The following is a 17459-nucleotide window of genomic DNA, read 5'->3' as shown; positions in this document are numbered from 1 at the left end:
GCAGATTTTTCTTCCTCCCTAATCCTGAGGAAACCACAGTTGCAATAACAGCGCTGCCCCACGGCCACGAAAAGAACCAAAAACACAACGCCCTGAGAAAAGGAAGAAGGAGGCTTGCGTCTGCAGGAGAGGAGTCAGTCGATTTCACAGTGTCCCTCCACCGAGATGGAGCGTCTGCTCACGATCATGCTCATCTCCCCAGCTGATGTTTCTTTGTGTGAATAAAAGGAGTGCAGAGGAAAAAATTATGTATTATCCCCATTACAACTTCCTTTTTTAATTTATTCGTTCCTCCCCTCATACTTTTAGTGTTTTTCCGTTTTCTTCCCTTCTCTCCTCTCCCGCTTTTGCTGCCCCTATGTTGGCGGACGTCGATAACAACGTAGGACTCAAGGAAATGTAATCAACAGTGTCCTGTTTTAAGGGCATGTTTGAAAGTTCCAGACAGTTATCCATTTCTTTGTAAAATATTAGGCTGTTTAAAGAATAAACTTTCAATTCTGCATCTGTATTATAATATATGGAAATGATGAACCAGTGGAGTCATACTTTTTTTTTGTTTTGTTTTTTTATTATTGCAGTACGACGAATAAATCAAACAGTCTCATGTGTGGGCTGTTCTGCACGCTTTTGCTCGTAATGCACAAAGAAAGGTTGTGCAAATGTTTATGCACAACGCAGATTCCCACGGTTATGGAAAACCTGGAAATTTCAGGAAGTTTACAATTGTGATTTGGAAATGCCTATAATATACATGTTTCTAGTTACGCTCGACTCTAAAGTATTTCATTGGCTCGTTGAACTCGTGTGCATTCAAGTAATTTTTAGCTGCACTGTCTGTAAGTCTAAAGGTATAGTTCACCCAAAAATAAAAATTCTGTTATTAGTTACTCATTCTCATGTCGTTCCAAACCTCTAAGACCTTCTTTCATCTTTGAGACACAAATTAAGTTATTTTTGAAGAAATCCAAGAGCTTTCTGACCCTGCATAAACAGCAAAGCAACTAACACATTCAAGGCTCAGAAAGGTAGTGAGGATATCGATTAAATGGTCCATGTAACAGTGGTTCAACCATAATGTTATGAAGCTACGAGAATACTTTTTGTGGACGTGTGGCAGAGACTGACACGGAAAGAAAGAAATTGTTCAATCAAGTCGTTATTTTTGTTTTCTTTGCACGCAAAAGGTATTCTCATAGCTTCGTAACATTACGTTTGAACCACTGATGTCACATGGACTATTTTAACTTAAACGTTACTACCTTTCTGGGCCTTGAATGTGTCCATTGTATTGCTGTTTAAGCAGGGTCAGGAAGCTCTTGGGTTCCATCGAAATTATTATCAAGCTCTTACGGGTTTGGAACGACATGAGGTTGAGTAATTAATGACAGAATTTTCATTTTGGGTGAACTATCCGTTTAAAAAGGTTTAGGTTCTTGTTTATTTCCTAAAATAATCCTATTTTCTCCAGTTTATTTTTGAAATGCATAATGGTTGAGTCTCAAGTCAAAATTAGACCTAATCCATTGAGCGTTTTCCTAATTACCACAGAATTTTTTTTAAGTGCATCAGTATTTAAAAACAAGTGCAATCCTTTACACAAAATCACTTATACAAGTGATTAAAAAGAATAAAAGTGCATTGCACCAGAATAAACATTAAAATGCAAATTTTATTTTGAAGTTGAAAGAAGATGCAAAATGTTAATATTATACTATATTGTATCTCAGCCAAATATTGCCCTATCAAACCATACATTTGTACTATTTATGACTGGTTTTGTGGTCCAGGGTCATTCATATATATATATATATATATGCGTGTGTGTGTATGTGTATATAAGGTTCCCAGTTTTCTATTTAATGTCTGAATAATCCAGAGTGCTGTGTGCAGAAAATGGCCTTGTCAAGGCCAAAGAGACCCTTCAAAAATTGCTCTGTGTAGTTTGCAGCAGTTTGTTCCTGTCTGGTGTTTATGGAGGGGGCTCAGCATCTAAAACTAATATTGATATGTACAATATACTCAGTTCATGTCTCCATAACTTCAGAGTTTAAAGGCAGGGTATAAAATTTCTTAAAGGAAAAAATTCTTTAAAAAGCAAAAAATGTATGAGACTGCATCTACAATATAGCAATAGCTGTACTGCTATATTTTAGGAAAAAAGAATATATATATGTTCGTTTTTCATTAAAACATTAAGAAAATTCACAGGATGAAGTAAACATTTGATGAGGTGGTGATTTGGTAAAAAATGTTTCTTTTAATCATATGATGACATGCTATTTTTAGAAAAAAGTGTGAAGATCTACACCAGACATAAACGTATAATGTATATATGCTTACAAATTCGCCACCAATTTAGCAAAATGTAAATGCCATGAGATTGTGTATTTTAGCTAGAACACTGCCTTGACATCCAGGACTGGCACTATCCACTTTTTAATAACTGGTTATAATAAATATAGTAATTCCCAGGGTGCTATGTTTACATATTCAAAAACTGGTCTATTTTTGCGTTTTTTGGGCCGGTATTCCACAGTTTGTTTGTTTTTTTAACTGTCCTTCAGTGTCATTATGAACCATGCTCAAACATGATGCTTCACATACTTTAATTACATTATTTGTAACAAAATCAAATTGTCATTTGCATGACCCACCTGTATAATCTGAAATCCACCAGCAAAGCAGCCTGAGCCGTTGATGGACATGAAGGCATCGTACTTCAGGAGTGGAAAGACTCACTTCTCTGGGTGTGAAGAGGGTGGGCAGTTACCAGAAGAGTTGACAAAAGTCTGCAGTGTCCATACAAAGTCCTCCCACCTAAACCCAGCTACCCCTGCCTCTCATGCTTAGTCTCTCACTTGCTCTGTGTTCTTTCATTAACGTACCAGTCTAGGAACGGCGAGCAGAAGAGTCCGGCCAGGAACCATGGGTGTCAGCAGCAGTTACAGCGGTTTATCTCGGCTCGTCTTCATTGGCGCTCTAGCCATCTGCATGGCTTTTGTGCAGTCAGGTAACATCACCTCCTTGCCATTAATCAGTGATGGATTTTCATAGATGTGTTGAGTTCTTAGATTCAGTAGGTTCTGATTTGTTGGAGGCTACAGGGGAAGAATTGAATTTCTGTCAGTTATAATGAGAACTTTGTTGCTTGTCCTAATGCATGAGATTGATGAGTTGAAGAATGTCCAGAAAAACCTTGTTTGGAAATGCACACGTGTCATTTTCGCCTTGTTGACCATCATGGTTTTGCAAGGCCCCTTTTAGTGCCATGAATAGCCACTGCTGAGCATGAAAGGTTGACATTCAAAGCTGAATAGCAAAAACAAGCATTTCTGTTCATTGCTTTTGGGCAACAAAATCAAAATATGCAAAATAAATAAAATCGAATTAATTCAGTCAATATAAACAAAAAAACGGTAGCCACTTTTGTTGCTCATTTTAAAATAAAACAAAAGACATTTGAAATGTATTATTGAACTCATCCCAGAACCAAGTATCTTCATGGTGGCGTAAGTGCGAGACTGAAGCGTCATGCTGACTTCAGTGACTCAAATGTTCTCTTTTTCACAACCAGGTGTTGAAACCTGAATTTAGTCTTCGGTTCAGTGCATACAAGGACTTCATGGAAAACAAGACATGTATACAGTTGCACAAAGAGCACAAAGTTCATCCGTACAACAAAAAGCGATTTTTTATAAATCGAATTATGAAACATTTTGCCATAATCTCTTTTAAATAAAACGGTTACAAAAGTTATGTTGAAATGCACAAACCTGCTCATAAGGTTGAAGAAAATGATGATTTAAGACAATCTCAGTCTTTCCAGCCAGACTACATGATGTAAGCGGTGATGGCACAGTTGCTTGATTTTTCTAATGTGAACGCATTTGCGTTGATGTCATGGCATCATAAATGGTTCCAAAAGTAACATAAAAGGTTCTTTATTGGCATCAGTGGTTCCGTGAAGAATGTTTAACATCCATGGAACCTTTTCATTCCACAAAAGCTTCTTTATAGTGATAAAAAGTTATATATATATAAATATATATACTTTTTTTTTTTTTTTACTGAAAAGTGAACCAAAGAACCCAGAAGAGTTCTTCTATATTGTTGCTGATTTGAAACCCTTTTTAAGGTTATGTGTTGAAGAACTACTTTTTTACTTTTGAGATATTACCAGATGTAATTGTAATTGCTAGAATAGTCACGGATCAGCGATCTCAATGTAAAACTGATCATGCAGACCAAACCATAAGATGTAGAGACTTGAAACTTGGAGGGATGGTAGTAGTCACACCGCCTACAATGTGACAAAGGCTCACCCCAATCGGCCTGATGGGGGCGCTACAGTGAACTTAAGTACAAAATCGCTCATAACTCCTAAACCGTCAGTCGCAGGCTGAAGTGTCATATGTTGTTGGAATCCTTGGATCAGACTGGACAAAACATGCTTCAGTTCAAAATTTTTGGGTATTTCGCATTTTTTGAACAACCTACTTTTGCGTACTAGTCCTAGGTTTTTCACCCGATCGGAACCAAACCAGTGCGGAAAGATTCTCTGGAGAGGGAATATCAATAATTTATCAACAAAAGTTTTTTTTGTTGATAAAACAGTGAGTTTTCAGCTCACTGTTGCAAAGAGGTGCCAAAACTTTTGAAAAGGGCAGGGCCACTTTACTTAAATGCCTGTAACTTCTGAACTGAATTAGATATCTCTGCCAAACTCAGAACACTTATGTAAGACCTCATTCTGAGGTCACAGGAAGAAAATCGCAGAGCTTGGCTACTTGGTGGCACTATAGGAGGGAAAAAAATGTCTATAACTGTGCAACCATTTGTCGTATCAACATGAAAGGCTGTGAGTGCGGTCTTGGTCCAAAGTTCCACACGTGTCTACAAGGACATTTGCACATCTCAAAAAACATGGCCGCGATTGGCCGATGAAGTTTGAGCACCTATTAGACAAGGTTAACAGAGGCCGATTGGAACGAAACTCAGTGGGTCTGTTCGACTCACGGCCCCAAAGGTCTGAGAGAAATTTGAAAGAATTCGGCCACTGAGGGTAAACAATTGTACATCGCATATCATACGATAGAACTTTATTCTGGACAACTTTGCCTCTAGAACCACTGTGGTCAAATAGTTTGTTAAATGATTGCGAAGATGTAAAAAGCCTACTTTTGCGAACTAGTCCTAGGTTTTTCGCTCAGTCTGGAAAAAAACACTGCAATACAATTCTCTGGACTCTTTAGGTCAGTAATTATCAAAAAAAAACAAAAAACAAAAAAAAAAACAGTTGAAATTTACCCTTTGGGAAGCTATAACGGGGTCATTTAGAAAAGGTGTCTGTCTAAATTTACCCAAAATCCTATAAAGCCTAAAGGAAAACTCAAAACTTCACGAAACCTGCTGAGCATATACGACAGGTGATTCTAAACAAGCATGCAAAGTTTTAAGGTGATCAGACCACAGCTGGTGCTACAAGAGTCATAAATGTTACAAAACATAATATGTTTTTGGTAAATAATCTGAATTTGCCAAATATGTTTTTTTAAATCATTCATTTGGTGGTTACAGGCTTGCTAAATAATGTCTTTTTTCATATGTGGTTTTACACCCCGATAAATGCTGCTTGCAGCTATTTTTTTATTTTTGTACTTCGATTTATTTTCTCATCCAGTATTCTGAGGAGGCACTGCCTCCGTTGCCTCCTCAGAGGTAATGCCCTTGATATATATTGATATTTAGCAGCTCTAAAATAGTGTCATTCAGGTCAAGTTAGTTCAGTGTTGGTTTAGTTGGTTTACATCAAGTATGAAATGAGTTCGGTGGTAAGCAACTCTACAGAAGTGTCATTATCTACCTTAATTTAGTTTGAGGTTTTATCGATAATGTTATTAAATATTTCATGTCATAAAATGCACCTAATGCACTTCTGTTATTTTTCTGAGTGTGAAGATTCCCGCCCTGACTGACCAGCGGGCGTAAGGTGAGATGAGGACGCGGGCACAGTGTCGGAGGATTGTGTCATTCGCATGCACCTGTCTGCATGTTGTCATCTCACAGTCGTGTGTTAAAATACAAGAAACGAGACAACCTTCTTGGCCTTGTCCTCTTGCCAAATGTTTAAGCAGTACTTAATAAATATTTAAGCAGGCCAAGGAGTGACAAACACAAAAAAGGCGTATTTTTTCAAATCAACAGGTTACGCACGCTGACGCCGAGGTGCGTGCTTTTCCACAGACTGGCTTCATAAACAAGCTTGTTTGACTTGCAGTACACTGGCTGTGTTTAGGCCGTCGGTTCCTCTGCCTCAAGCCGTCCTCTCTGACCACACAAGCGCCCTTTTGTACCCTCAAGTGAAGGGCTCATTGATGTATCGCTGGCCTTGCGCCCCGGTGTGCCGTACCTACAGCCTGCTTCAAGTCAGGAAAGTGTGTGTCTTGCTGAGCAAACAAACTATTATCAAAAATACTCATATGTTGGCTGTCCTCGACTTGGGGACTCCAAATATTAACCTTTTATTTTAAGATTTGGGGTGGAATATGAGGATTTTAGTGTTTGGTTGCATGGAAAGGTGGTATAAGTGGCTGCTGCATGTAAATACTAGTTTCAGTGAACAAATGAGCACTCAGTGTCAGTTTAGTTTTAGTTCAGACTATGTATCCCAGTGTTTGTTGGTGTTCACTCCGTCTTTGTCCTTTCATTTTGGGGTCAGAACCTTCGTCCATAAGGTGACCTCTGGGCACTTTTGGGCAAGCTGTAACATAGGAAATAAGCTTTGGGCTTGGTGAGTATGGTGTAGGTGAGAAATGTCGCATGGCTGTTTCATGCCTGCGGGAGATGTGGAATGTCAGTGAGAGATGCGAGGAGAAGAAGAGGGGAGGAACGCGCAGGACGGGATACCTGTAGTGGGAAGCGAGTGCTAATCCTCCATAAAGACTCTCATTGAGTCTTATAGAATGTGACTAACATTTGCCACTTTCTAGATCTGTGCATTCGCCGTGCTTAAGGTTCAGGGGGAAAACATTAAACTTTTGGAGCTCACTTTAGCAAATATCAAGATTTGTGTACTTTCTTGATACTAAAAGTGTTTGTGCAGCACCTTATAAGATTCAGCAAAACAACCCTTTTTATGTATTTATTTATTTGTTGGTTTGCTTAGACTTTTTTTTTTTTTTCCTATGACTGTGAATGGATCTATCTATCTATCTATCTTTGAATTTATTTATTTAGTATTCTAACTTGTAACATTATTTAGTTATTATATCATATTCAGTTATTTTTATTTATTTATTTTGTATTCTTGTAGTTATTTGTTATTTAAATATATCATCCTTGGAAATTTTATTTATTTATTTACATATTTCTTCCTTGTAGTTAATATTTAGTTATTTAAATGTATTATCCCAGGTTATTTATTTACTTATTTATTATTTTTACTTGCAGCTATTTACGTTATTTGAATATATTAGAATATTTTTATTTATTTATTTTGTTTTCTTACTTATAGCTATTATTTAGTTATTTAAATATGTCATCCTACATAATTTTATTTATGTACATATTTAGTATTCTTACTTGTAGCCATTAGTTCTTTACATCCCAGGTTATTATTAAGTAAATAACTAAATATTTAATCTTCCTTTGGTTTGTTTTATTTATTTGTTTACTATTCCTAGCTGTGGTCATTCGTTATTTAAGTATATCATCCTGTGTACTTTTTTTGCATTTGTTTGTTTGTTTGTTTGTTTGTTTGTCTGTCTTTTATTTATTCTAACTTGTAAATATATTTATTTTTTAGTATTCTTGTAGCTGTTATTTACTTATATTACTTACATATATTTGCCTACTTTATTTTTTTTGCTTATTTAGTTTTCTCATTTGTAGCTATTTAGTTATTTACATATATCATCCCACGTTATTTATTTAAATATTTATTATTTATTTTATTTTATTTTATTTTTTATTTTTTTATTTTTTAAAGTTATTTAAACATATAATCTTCATTTGGTTTGTTATATTTATGTACTATTGTTATTTGTGGCCATTAGTTAAACATATATTATCCTAGGTACTTTATTTATTTATTTACTATGCTAACTTGTAAATATTATTTAGTTATTTAAATATATCATATTAGATTATTTGTATTTATTTATTTAGTATTCTTACTTGTAGGCTATTATTTAGTTATTTAAATATATCATCCTAAGTAATTTAATTTATTTTTAAGTATTATTAATTGTAGCTGCTATTTTTGTTATTTATATCATCCTTGGATGTTTTAATTTATGTATTTACTTATTTAGTATTCTTACTTGTAGCTATTATTTAGTTATTTACATAGGTAATCCCAAGTTATTTTATTTACTTATTTTTTTTACTTGCAGCTATTATTTATTTATTTATTATTTAGTATTCTAATTTGTAAATATTATTTAGTTATTTAAATATATCATATTACATTAGATTTATTTATTTGTTTAGTATTCTCACTTGTAGCTGTTATTTAGTTAATTACACATATTATCCTAGGTTATTTCTATTGATTTATTTGCTTATTTAGTATTCTTACTTGTAGCTATTATTACTTTTTTATTTATTTATTGCTTGATATTATTTAATTTTTTACAATAATCAAATGTTTATAAAGTTTTATATATATATATATATATATATATATATATACATATATTTTATATGTCTTTTATTTTATAAGGATATTTTTATTTGCCTTTGGAATGATTTGCATTTGTAAAAAATAGCATAAATATTGTTTTAATTCCCTTTGACTGACCAAACATATTTTTCCTCTTCCATCAGAAACAGTTGCTGATTCCTCCCCTACACTGCAGAATGATAACCAGGACACGCTATCCGGCGCTGGAGGCTTAGATGTGACAACAAAAGTCCCTTTCCATGACCCGACAGAAAACGCCTTCACCTTTGATTATGAGGAAGGTACACACACGATAACCCTGGATGAGGAAGAAGGTAAAGTTACCACCGAATTACCACTGAAATGTGCATGAAGATATCTTTTACATTTCATATTTATGTCCCTTTACCAGGCGCTTTTATTTGAGGTCTTGCATAAAAACAACTTGGTTTCATTTAAAGTTAATTTTATGGTGTGTTTAACAGCTGCATTACGTCTGTTTTCAGTTGTGCTGGGGCCAGGAGCCATCACAGCTATCGTCATCGCTGTGTTTCTGGGAGCCTCTGTTCTTCTCGCCCTCATTGTGATCACGCTCAGAAAGTTCACAGCTTCTTAGAAAGGGACATTCATGTGTTTTCATTTCCTCCCTTTCTCAATCCCGTCTCTTCTTTTTTCTCTGAACTGTATTTACAAGTGTCTCAGTGGTGGCAGGTCCTTCATGAAATGGATGTTTGCAGCTGCTCTTTACTGAGACCAGTTTTGTGATTTCTTTCCCTAAGCTTCAACACAGAGAAAACCAGACTAATGCTGACCAAAAGGGTAACTGCAGCAATCAGGAGAAATTAATGCATTTGTTTAATGACCATATAATCAATGTCGATATCCTCTTGTAATAAGATTTAGACTGAAAGATTAAACAAAGGTAGAAATATTATATTAGAGTCACATTTTAAGATATAGTTTAATACCATTCATGTGCAACTAGTTTTTTGTTTCATACTGTATTCTAATGTATACCAAGTGTCATTGTAGCTGATTTGTGTAAAATGATCATGTCCTTTAGAGTTTAAGATAAATTGTATGTGTGAGTGTGTATGTATTGAGAGAGTCTTTAAGAGTGAGTGTTTTAATTGCCACCTTGTGACTGGTCACTGAACAGATAAAAAAGACCATGTTTAATCAACTTTCAAGAGTGGTTTCTTTCACTAGTTTTAATTTATATATATATATATATATATATATGCTTCACTATCAGTTATTTTGCATGTTGTTGTCTTTATGATCAGTTGAAGATGAAAGTTGAAATGTAGGCCTACCTCAACACCACAAAAGCCTTTAACCAGTACAAGATTATTAATGTAAAATCCATGTGACTGTTTAGGTTAAAAGTAATCTAAAAGTAATCAAAAAGTAGTCTGACTATATAACCTAAAATTTGTAATGGGTTATGTTACCAACTTTTTACTACATTTTTGTCATGTAGTTTGGGATCAGTAATGGACTACAATTTGTAATCTGCCCAACAAATGACATGTTAAAGGAGAAGTCCACTTCCAAAACAAAGATTCACATATAATGTACTCACTTCCTTGTCATCCAAGATGTTCATGTCTTTCTTTCGTCAGTCGTAAAGAAATTGTTTTTGAGGAAAACGTTTGCATTTTTCTCCATTTAATGGACTGATATGGTGCCCCGAAATACGGTTGTAAACGATCCCAGCCAAGCAAAAAGGGTCTTATCTAGCGAAACGATCGGTTATTTTTATTAAAAAATACAGTTTAAATACTTTTTAATCTCAAACGCTCTTCTTGCACTTCTCTCCCTGAACTCTGTGTATTCTGACTCAAGACAGTTAGGGTATGTCGAAAAACTCCAATAGTATTTTCTCCTTCAACTTCAAAAATCATTTCAAAATCATCCTATATCGCTGCAGAAGTACCGACCCAGTCTTTGCAACGTGAACATGCAAAGAAGATCAAACACCCTTAACAAAAAGGGTAAAACAGCGATATAGGGCGATTTCGAAGTTGAGGGAGAACATAAGATGGGAGTTTTTCGACATACCCTAACCGTCCCTTCTTCCTCGGCTGGGATCGTTTACAACCGCATTTAAACTGCCGCATTTAAAAATCGGGGCACCATAGCAGTTCATTATATGAAGAAAAACGCTTAAATGTTTTCCTCAAAAAACATAATTTCTTTACGACTGAAGAACGAAAGACATGAACATCTCGGATGACAAGGGGTGAGTACATTATTTGGAAATTGTTATTCTGGAAGTGAACTTCTTTTTTAAAGTTAGCACTTTAATATAGGCATATTATTTGTTATAATTGCAATGTAATACTTATTGTATTGGGTATATTAGATATTATTAATATGTTAGATATTTTTAACTTTACGTTTTGTGACTTAAGAGTCTGTTTGTGCTCGTTTTCGGTCCATCAATATGTTTTTACAATTTTATTTACGTTTCAACTCAAGTTTATTTTTAGTTTGTACTGGCTTGGTAAAACAGTGTCCTACAACTAGTTATGAAAAGGGAACTAACTAACTTCCTTACTTGTCTATTTTAACAGATAATTAATAATTTGTGGAAAGATCGAACCAGCAATGACATATTGTAATTTGTATTTAACAGTTAAAAGTGAGCGTTTTGACAATTTAACGAGAGCGGTAAGGGTTGATAAATAATTTAAGTTGCTAATGAAATGGGGAAAAAAAGAACTTTGGATGTCAAAAACATACTTAGGCTGAACTGACTACCAGCGAAGCATTTCTGAATTGGCAGTAGTGAGTGTAGTGAAGGACTTAGCGTGTTATTAGAACGTTTCAGCACGTCGGCTCGTTGGTCTAGGGGTATGATTCTCGCTTAGGGTGCGAGAGGTCCCGGGTTCAAATCCCGGACGAGCCCAACTTTTGTTTTTTACTCTAAGATATGTACAGTACTGAGGTCTGGACTCTTCCTCCGACTTGTCTAGGAAAAAATACATGTATACATACATATGTGGGAACGAGATTGAATAAAGCTGACGCTTGTTTAGCGTTCAAATCAGGGATAGACGTCAGCAACCTTTCTAACATGTACTCACAGCGCCTCTTTGTGGTAAAGAAATGCAAAGTCCATCCAATATTGTTAGTAGCTGACAAATAACAAGTACTTCCTGAAAGGGTATTGACAAATAATGAAGATTTTAAGGAGGAAAAAAGCCTTATAGATTTATAGAATGTGTTTTCCAGGTGTTACAAGTAGTGACGAATATCTTGTTCTACTGTAGTACGAATCTGCCAAAAAAACTGTTAGGAAGCAACAACAACAAGAAAACGCTTGACCCCGACGTGATTTGAACACGCAACCTTCTGATCTGGAGTCAGACGCGCTACCGTTGCGCCACGAGGTCAGTCACGCAAGTGTGCTCTAAACTGGCTTATGTCTGTTCACAGTCGGTGGCACGCCTATATATTTTTTTTTTGACGGATGTGCGGTTTAGGATGTAAATGAGTGACATAAAAACGATGTGGGAATTATTTACTTAACTGAATAACATACTAACTCGACGACTAAATGTCATCAGTAAGAAGTTGTAAGGAAGTACAATCGCTGTGCGAGCATGGCCGGTTAGCTCAGTTGGTTAGAGCGTGGTGCTAATAACGCCAAGGTCGCGGGTTCGATCCCCGTACGGGCCAGGTACATTTTTAACAATTTATTTACTTGCCACAGATAATTTTTCGCCGTACAGTACATTATTTGAATATATAACGATGCACAATTAAAAGTGGTGATTATAGGCCATTACTAAAGAGTAAAACAAATGGCAAAATAAGCAAACATTTAAATGTAAAATGCATATATATATATATCTTCTAAATGTCTTGTGCACTGCTCTAATCTAACAATAAAATGTAACATTCACAGTGTTCTAAATATATACACTGCTTCTTATTTGAAACCTATGTGTCAATGATTATTCATGATGTGAGATTTTTTCTCATGTGTAAATGATTCTAAAACAACTGGAAGGCTTGAATAAGTCATGGCTCAGTGCAGAGCTCTACAACCCTAAATGGTCATACTGCGAAGAAGACCAGAGGCCAGTTTCTGCATCACATTCCAGCAAGCTAATGGTCTCAAATGGTAATTTCTGAATACACAGTTGTGTAGACCTTTATTTTGAAAATATCTCTTATTTTGAATCATTCTGAGGAGTAAGTGAGAGTTCATTCATTCAAGCACATGCAACCTAAAAATAATGATTTTTTTGATCTTTCAGCCTGTGCAAAGTGTGAATGGTAAGTAGGCTATTTGTTGGGTAAATTAAAATGCTAAACTTGTACATTACAGTCAAACGGTTAGCAACTAGTGTGCAATATGTTTTTTTTAAGGGGTCAGAGTGTCTATTTTTATTTATAAGAACTTAAGTAGGTGTGTTTTCTTTTCATACTTACTGCACTTAATGACTAAAAAGGGAGGGTTTGCACTTACATCATGGTTTGGTCAGTTAAATGGATGCGCAGCCATATTGGCAATACTCGGATGTAAACAACAGCATGGATTGCACGGTTAACGTATTACTAAATACGTTGTTCTGCTAATTTATGCTGTCTAAACCACAAAAAAGAGTGTTAATAGGTTAATAGGTGGTAAAGATACGTACAAGCAACATTAATTAAGATATTAGCCTAATATTTCACCTACCTGACAAGAACAAACACAAATGTTGTAAAGATTCTTGCTCTGGACATCCTGGTTCAGTTTGGCCAACCACAAATGCCTTTTGTTCCTCAGACAGTCTTTTGCACTCTCTTCCTTGATTTGTTATAACTTTTGGCAGTCTACAGTACTCCAAATATTTTTTCCCAGTCCGACCGATTAGTACAGCCCAAAACATGACAATAATTGACCATTTTCAGCAACAATAATCAGCAAAATATGCAAGTTTTGTTCAGTTCAGTGGCATTGTTTACATTCAGTGCTGCCAGTATGGCCGATTGATGACGCGTTGTGAAAACAAAGCCAAAACCTGGATATTTAAGGCAGTTTGAAATTGTGGTAAGGGCATGTCTTGGAAAAAAAAGAGCATGTATTGTCACAGCACATACTTTGGCCTCTTGTTACGGGTTTTCCGATCAGTGTGTCACAGGCTGACCTACAGCAACTGTCAGGCATGTCATTCTGCACTCGCTCTTGCTCTCTTTATCTTAGTGCGTTGTGTGCTGGTCAGTAGTGCTCTGTGTTGTAGACAGACGTCCCCCCCTTAGGCAGACTGAGAAGCAGAGTAAGGCCTGATAAGGATAAAAACAGAGCACACATCCACACACACACACTCACGCCCCTAATGTTCTCTCCCTAGCGCTATTCTCTTTTTTTTTCAAAGCTTTAAAGATGTTTTATGGCAGGGTTGATTTATGGACTGGGAAAGAGGCCTCAAAAGGAGCATCAGGTCGTGAGTCTTGAAATTGTCAAAGGAAGCTGAACACTAGGACTCCTGCTGCATACAGTGAGAGCTGACCACTAAAGCCACCAGTTTCTATTTTTAGTCATATATCATTAGTCTTGCTTCCACTGTTTATTTATCTTTTTATTCAAACCACTCATCTCTTCAAGAAGGATATGGATATGGAGAAAGGCCCCCAAATGTGTCAACGGTTTTCAGAATATTCGGCTAAATCTAATACTCATTACATGTATTAGATAAAACATAATGTGCATTATTTATTAATAATAATAATACTGTTAAAGCTACTCAGAAATGCTGATTATAGGTTTTAACGATATAGCAAAACATATAGGTCATTCCGTGTCAAATCAACCAGAGGTCCCCATCTCAAATATTTGATTTTGCTAATATTTTTTCTGAAGAAAGATACACATGTATAGTGATGAAAGCCAAAATATTTAATGTTGTGGATGAAAATTTACAGAGTAATCCACTATTTTGTGCAGGGGGGTCAAAATGGCAATTTTCACCTGAGATTCAGAGCCAAATTACAGGGGGTTAAAATGACTTCAAAATGACATTAAAGATGGCAACATCATAATGTTACTTTTACACAGAGATTGTCTGTTGACTTTAGCAATCTTTGTTGCATTATGGTCAATGGTGACCATTTGAAAATGGGGAAACAGCACTTTTAAAATTTTTTCTCCAAAGTTTGCATGCCTGTAACTCAGGAAGCATTAAAGATATCTTAATGGCCTTTAGATATTGTGTCTTTTCTCTTTTTTTAAGGCCTTATAAGGTTCGGTCCCAGATATATTGGAATTGTAATATGGCTCCGGGAGTAAATCGTTAAAATGTTCACATTTTCAGTGCACAGAAACCAAATGTGGGTTTGCAAAAATACGATACGTCTTTTATTTTGAAAAGGAATGTCTGAAGAACAAATAATGTTGTAACTAGAGATGTATCTCGTTTCCTTTTGTCAAAACAACTGCATTGAACATGAGACCTGAGCACCATACATATTTTTCCAAAGCTTGTGTGTCTATAACTCAAGAAGTATTGAAGATATTGCAATATCATGTTATATTCTAGTTCTTAATAAACTTTTCTTTTGGAATCTTAATTTTCAAGGCCCAATAGCGTTCAGTGTCAGAGATATGGGAATCTCAATGAGGCTCCATGTTTAGATTGTTGAATGTTAGCCATTTTCAGTGGTTGAAAACCAAATGTTCGTCACTGTGTATACAGCCGATACTTATTTTATTTAAAGAACTATTTTTGAAGAAGAAATAATGTTGAAATTAGAATTGTATCTTGTTTCCCTCTATCAAAACAATTGCATAGAACATACCTGTCTGAGTGCTTAAGTGTACTGAAATGGTCAAGTTGTGGTACATTACTTTGCTCTCTGTAGTCTATTCATAAGATTCTGTATTTGAAATCAGTTTCAGGTATATTTGGAAGAAGAGATTTTGTTCATTTTAACAGCTTCTGAAGCTACCAAGGTACAAACATGAAAAGTCCTGTTTCCCTATTTTTGAATGGTCACCATTGGCACATCATGCAATACCAATCTCTGCCTCTACCTTCCCTCTATAGAAATAGTGGATTTCTCAGTAAATATTCATCCATGACATTTAATATTTTGGATTTCATCACTATACATGTCTATCTTTCTTCAAAAAAAAAAAAAAAAAAAAAAAAAAAAAGAACAAAATCAAAAATCTTGACCTCTGGTTGAGCTGGTGCAGAATGACTCAAAAATAAGCCAACATACATTTTAATCAGAAAATGCAGAAAATATATATTTAACATTTTTGTTTAGGGCAATGTCTAACTGTTAAGTTACATGCTTCCCACTTTGAGTGAGTAATTAAAGTTGAGTAATTAAAAATGTTACTTAACCAAAGCTTTCCTGTTAAACCCAGTGGTGCAATGCAGTTGTTGGACATTCTTCTTTAAAGACTTACTGGACAATGTCATCACTTGACCTGTTTTTAAAATCATCATCATTGAAACATAGAAACGTGTGGAATTCTCTAACGTGAATTGTTCACTGCAAAATGAATTTCTGTCATCAATTTGATGGTAACCAAACAGCTGATAGAAGCCACTGCTCCATAGTATTTTTCCATATGAGACCCTGGACCACAAAACCAGTCATAAGTAGCACTGGTATATTTGTAGCAATAGCCAAAATTACATTGTATGGGTCAAAATTACAGATTTTTCTTTTATGCCAAATATCATTAGGATATTAAGTAAAGATCATGTTCCATGAAGATATTTTGGAAATTTCCTACCATCTCAATATTTTGATTTTTTTGCATCCTCAGATTCCAGATTTTCAAGCTTATTTATTCAGTATATTATTTATTTATGATGTATAACTCAATTAAAAAAAATTTGTGGTCCAGGGTCACATATGGCTAGCATCAATTAACTGTTTCATTAACTGTACATTCTTCAAGATAGAAGAATCTCTGCACATTGCATAATCATGTTGGAAAAGTCACGCTTGGTTAGTTCTTCATCTGTGTATTTTGGTTATAAAAGTATGGTAGGGTGAAAAACTCCATCTTATTTTCCCTCCAACACTGTAAAGAACAATTTGTTGAGTCAACTTAAAATAATTTGTAACCTGGCTGCCTTAAAATTTTAAGTTCAGTCAACTCAAAAAAAGTTTATTCAACTTGAAATGTTGAATTATACTAAGTGACAACTTAGATATTTGAGTTGAATCAACTTAAAATTTGTGTTACTTACCCATCTGTTAAGTTTAGCAAACACAAATATCTAAGTTGTTACTTAGTACAACTTAATATTTCAAGTTGACTAAACTTATTTTAGTTGACTGAACTTAAAATTTTAAGGCAGTGGGGTAACAAATTATTTTAAGCTGACTCAACAAATTGTGTGTTTTTTTGTTTTGTTTTGTTTTTTACAGTGAACTTCAAAATAACCCAACATTGTTGTTTTACCTTTTTTTGTAAAGGGTGTTTGACTTTCTTTGCATGTTTGGTTGGTAAACACTGGGTCGGTACATCCACCTACATCACGTTCATGATTGCGTAATGCATGAATTTGAGCTAGTGCAGGATGAGCATCTTTGAAGCTGCATTGAAACTGCAATATGGACCTTCAACCCACTGGCTCCCATTGAAGTCCACTATATGGAGAAAAATATGGTAAGTAAATTATCAGGAAATTTTCATTCTGGAACTTAAAGATAAAGAAACCTTTCAGTTGTTTTAAAAAAAATGTATTTAGCAATGTGTGCATTAGTTCTTTGGGGCTTTTTTGTATCTTTGAGTAATGTGTCACTGTCAGCATGATGTGTTTGCCCTTTG

General features: G+C 35.1%; 1 protein-coding gene and 3 non-coding genes across 4 annotated transcripts; 3 read left to right on the top strand and 1 right to left on the bottom strand.

Annotated features, from left to right (window-relative positions):
- The first annotated feature begins 646 nt into the window (after positions 1-646).
- snorc (secondary ossification center associated regulator of chondrocyte maturation) lies at positions 647-9828 on the top strand. The gene is made up of 3 exons (XM_051128763.1): positions 647-3013; positions 8830-9000; positions 9172-9828. The coding sequence occupies exons 1-3, from the start codon at positions 2929-2931 to the stop codon at positions 9279-9281; spliced, it is 366 nt and encodes a 121-aa protein (XP_050984720.1). The 5' UTR covers positions 647-2928; the 3' UTR covers positions 9282-9828.
- Positions 9829-11507: 1679 nt separating this feature from the next.
- Positions 11508-11579, top strand: trnap-agg (transfer RNA proline (anticodon AGG)). The gene has a single exon. It is a non-coding gene; the product is annotated as a tRNA-Pro (tRNA).
- A 415-nt stretch (positions 11580-11994) lies between these two features.
- trnaw-cca (transfer RNA tryptophan (anticodon CCA)) lies at positions 11995-12066 on the bottom strand. Its single transcript has one exon. It is a non-coding gene; the product is annotated as a tRNA-Trp (tRNA).
- A 212-nt stretch (positions 12067-12278) lies between these two features.
- Positions 12279-12352, top strand: trnai-aau (transfer RNA isoleucine (anticodon AAU)). Its single transcript has one exon. It is a non-coding gene; the product is annotated as a tRNA-Ile (tRNA).
- Positions 12353-17459: the final 5107 nt, after the last annotated feature.

This window comes from Labeo rohita, chromosome 2 (genome assembly GCF_022985175.1).
Source record: "Labeo rohita strain BAU-BD-2019 chromosome 2, IGBB_LRoh.1.0, whole genome shotgun sequence".
Classification (NCBI taxonomy): Eukaryota; Metazoa; Chordata; class Actinopteri; order Cypriniformes; family Cyprinidae; genus Labeo; species Labeo rohita.
Note: the sequence above shows the minus strand (reverse complement) of the source record. Positions and strands in the feature narration are given on the sequence as shown.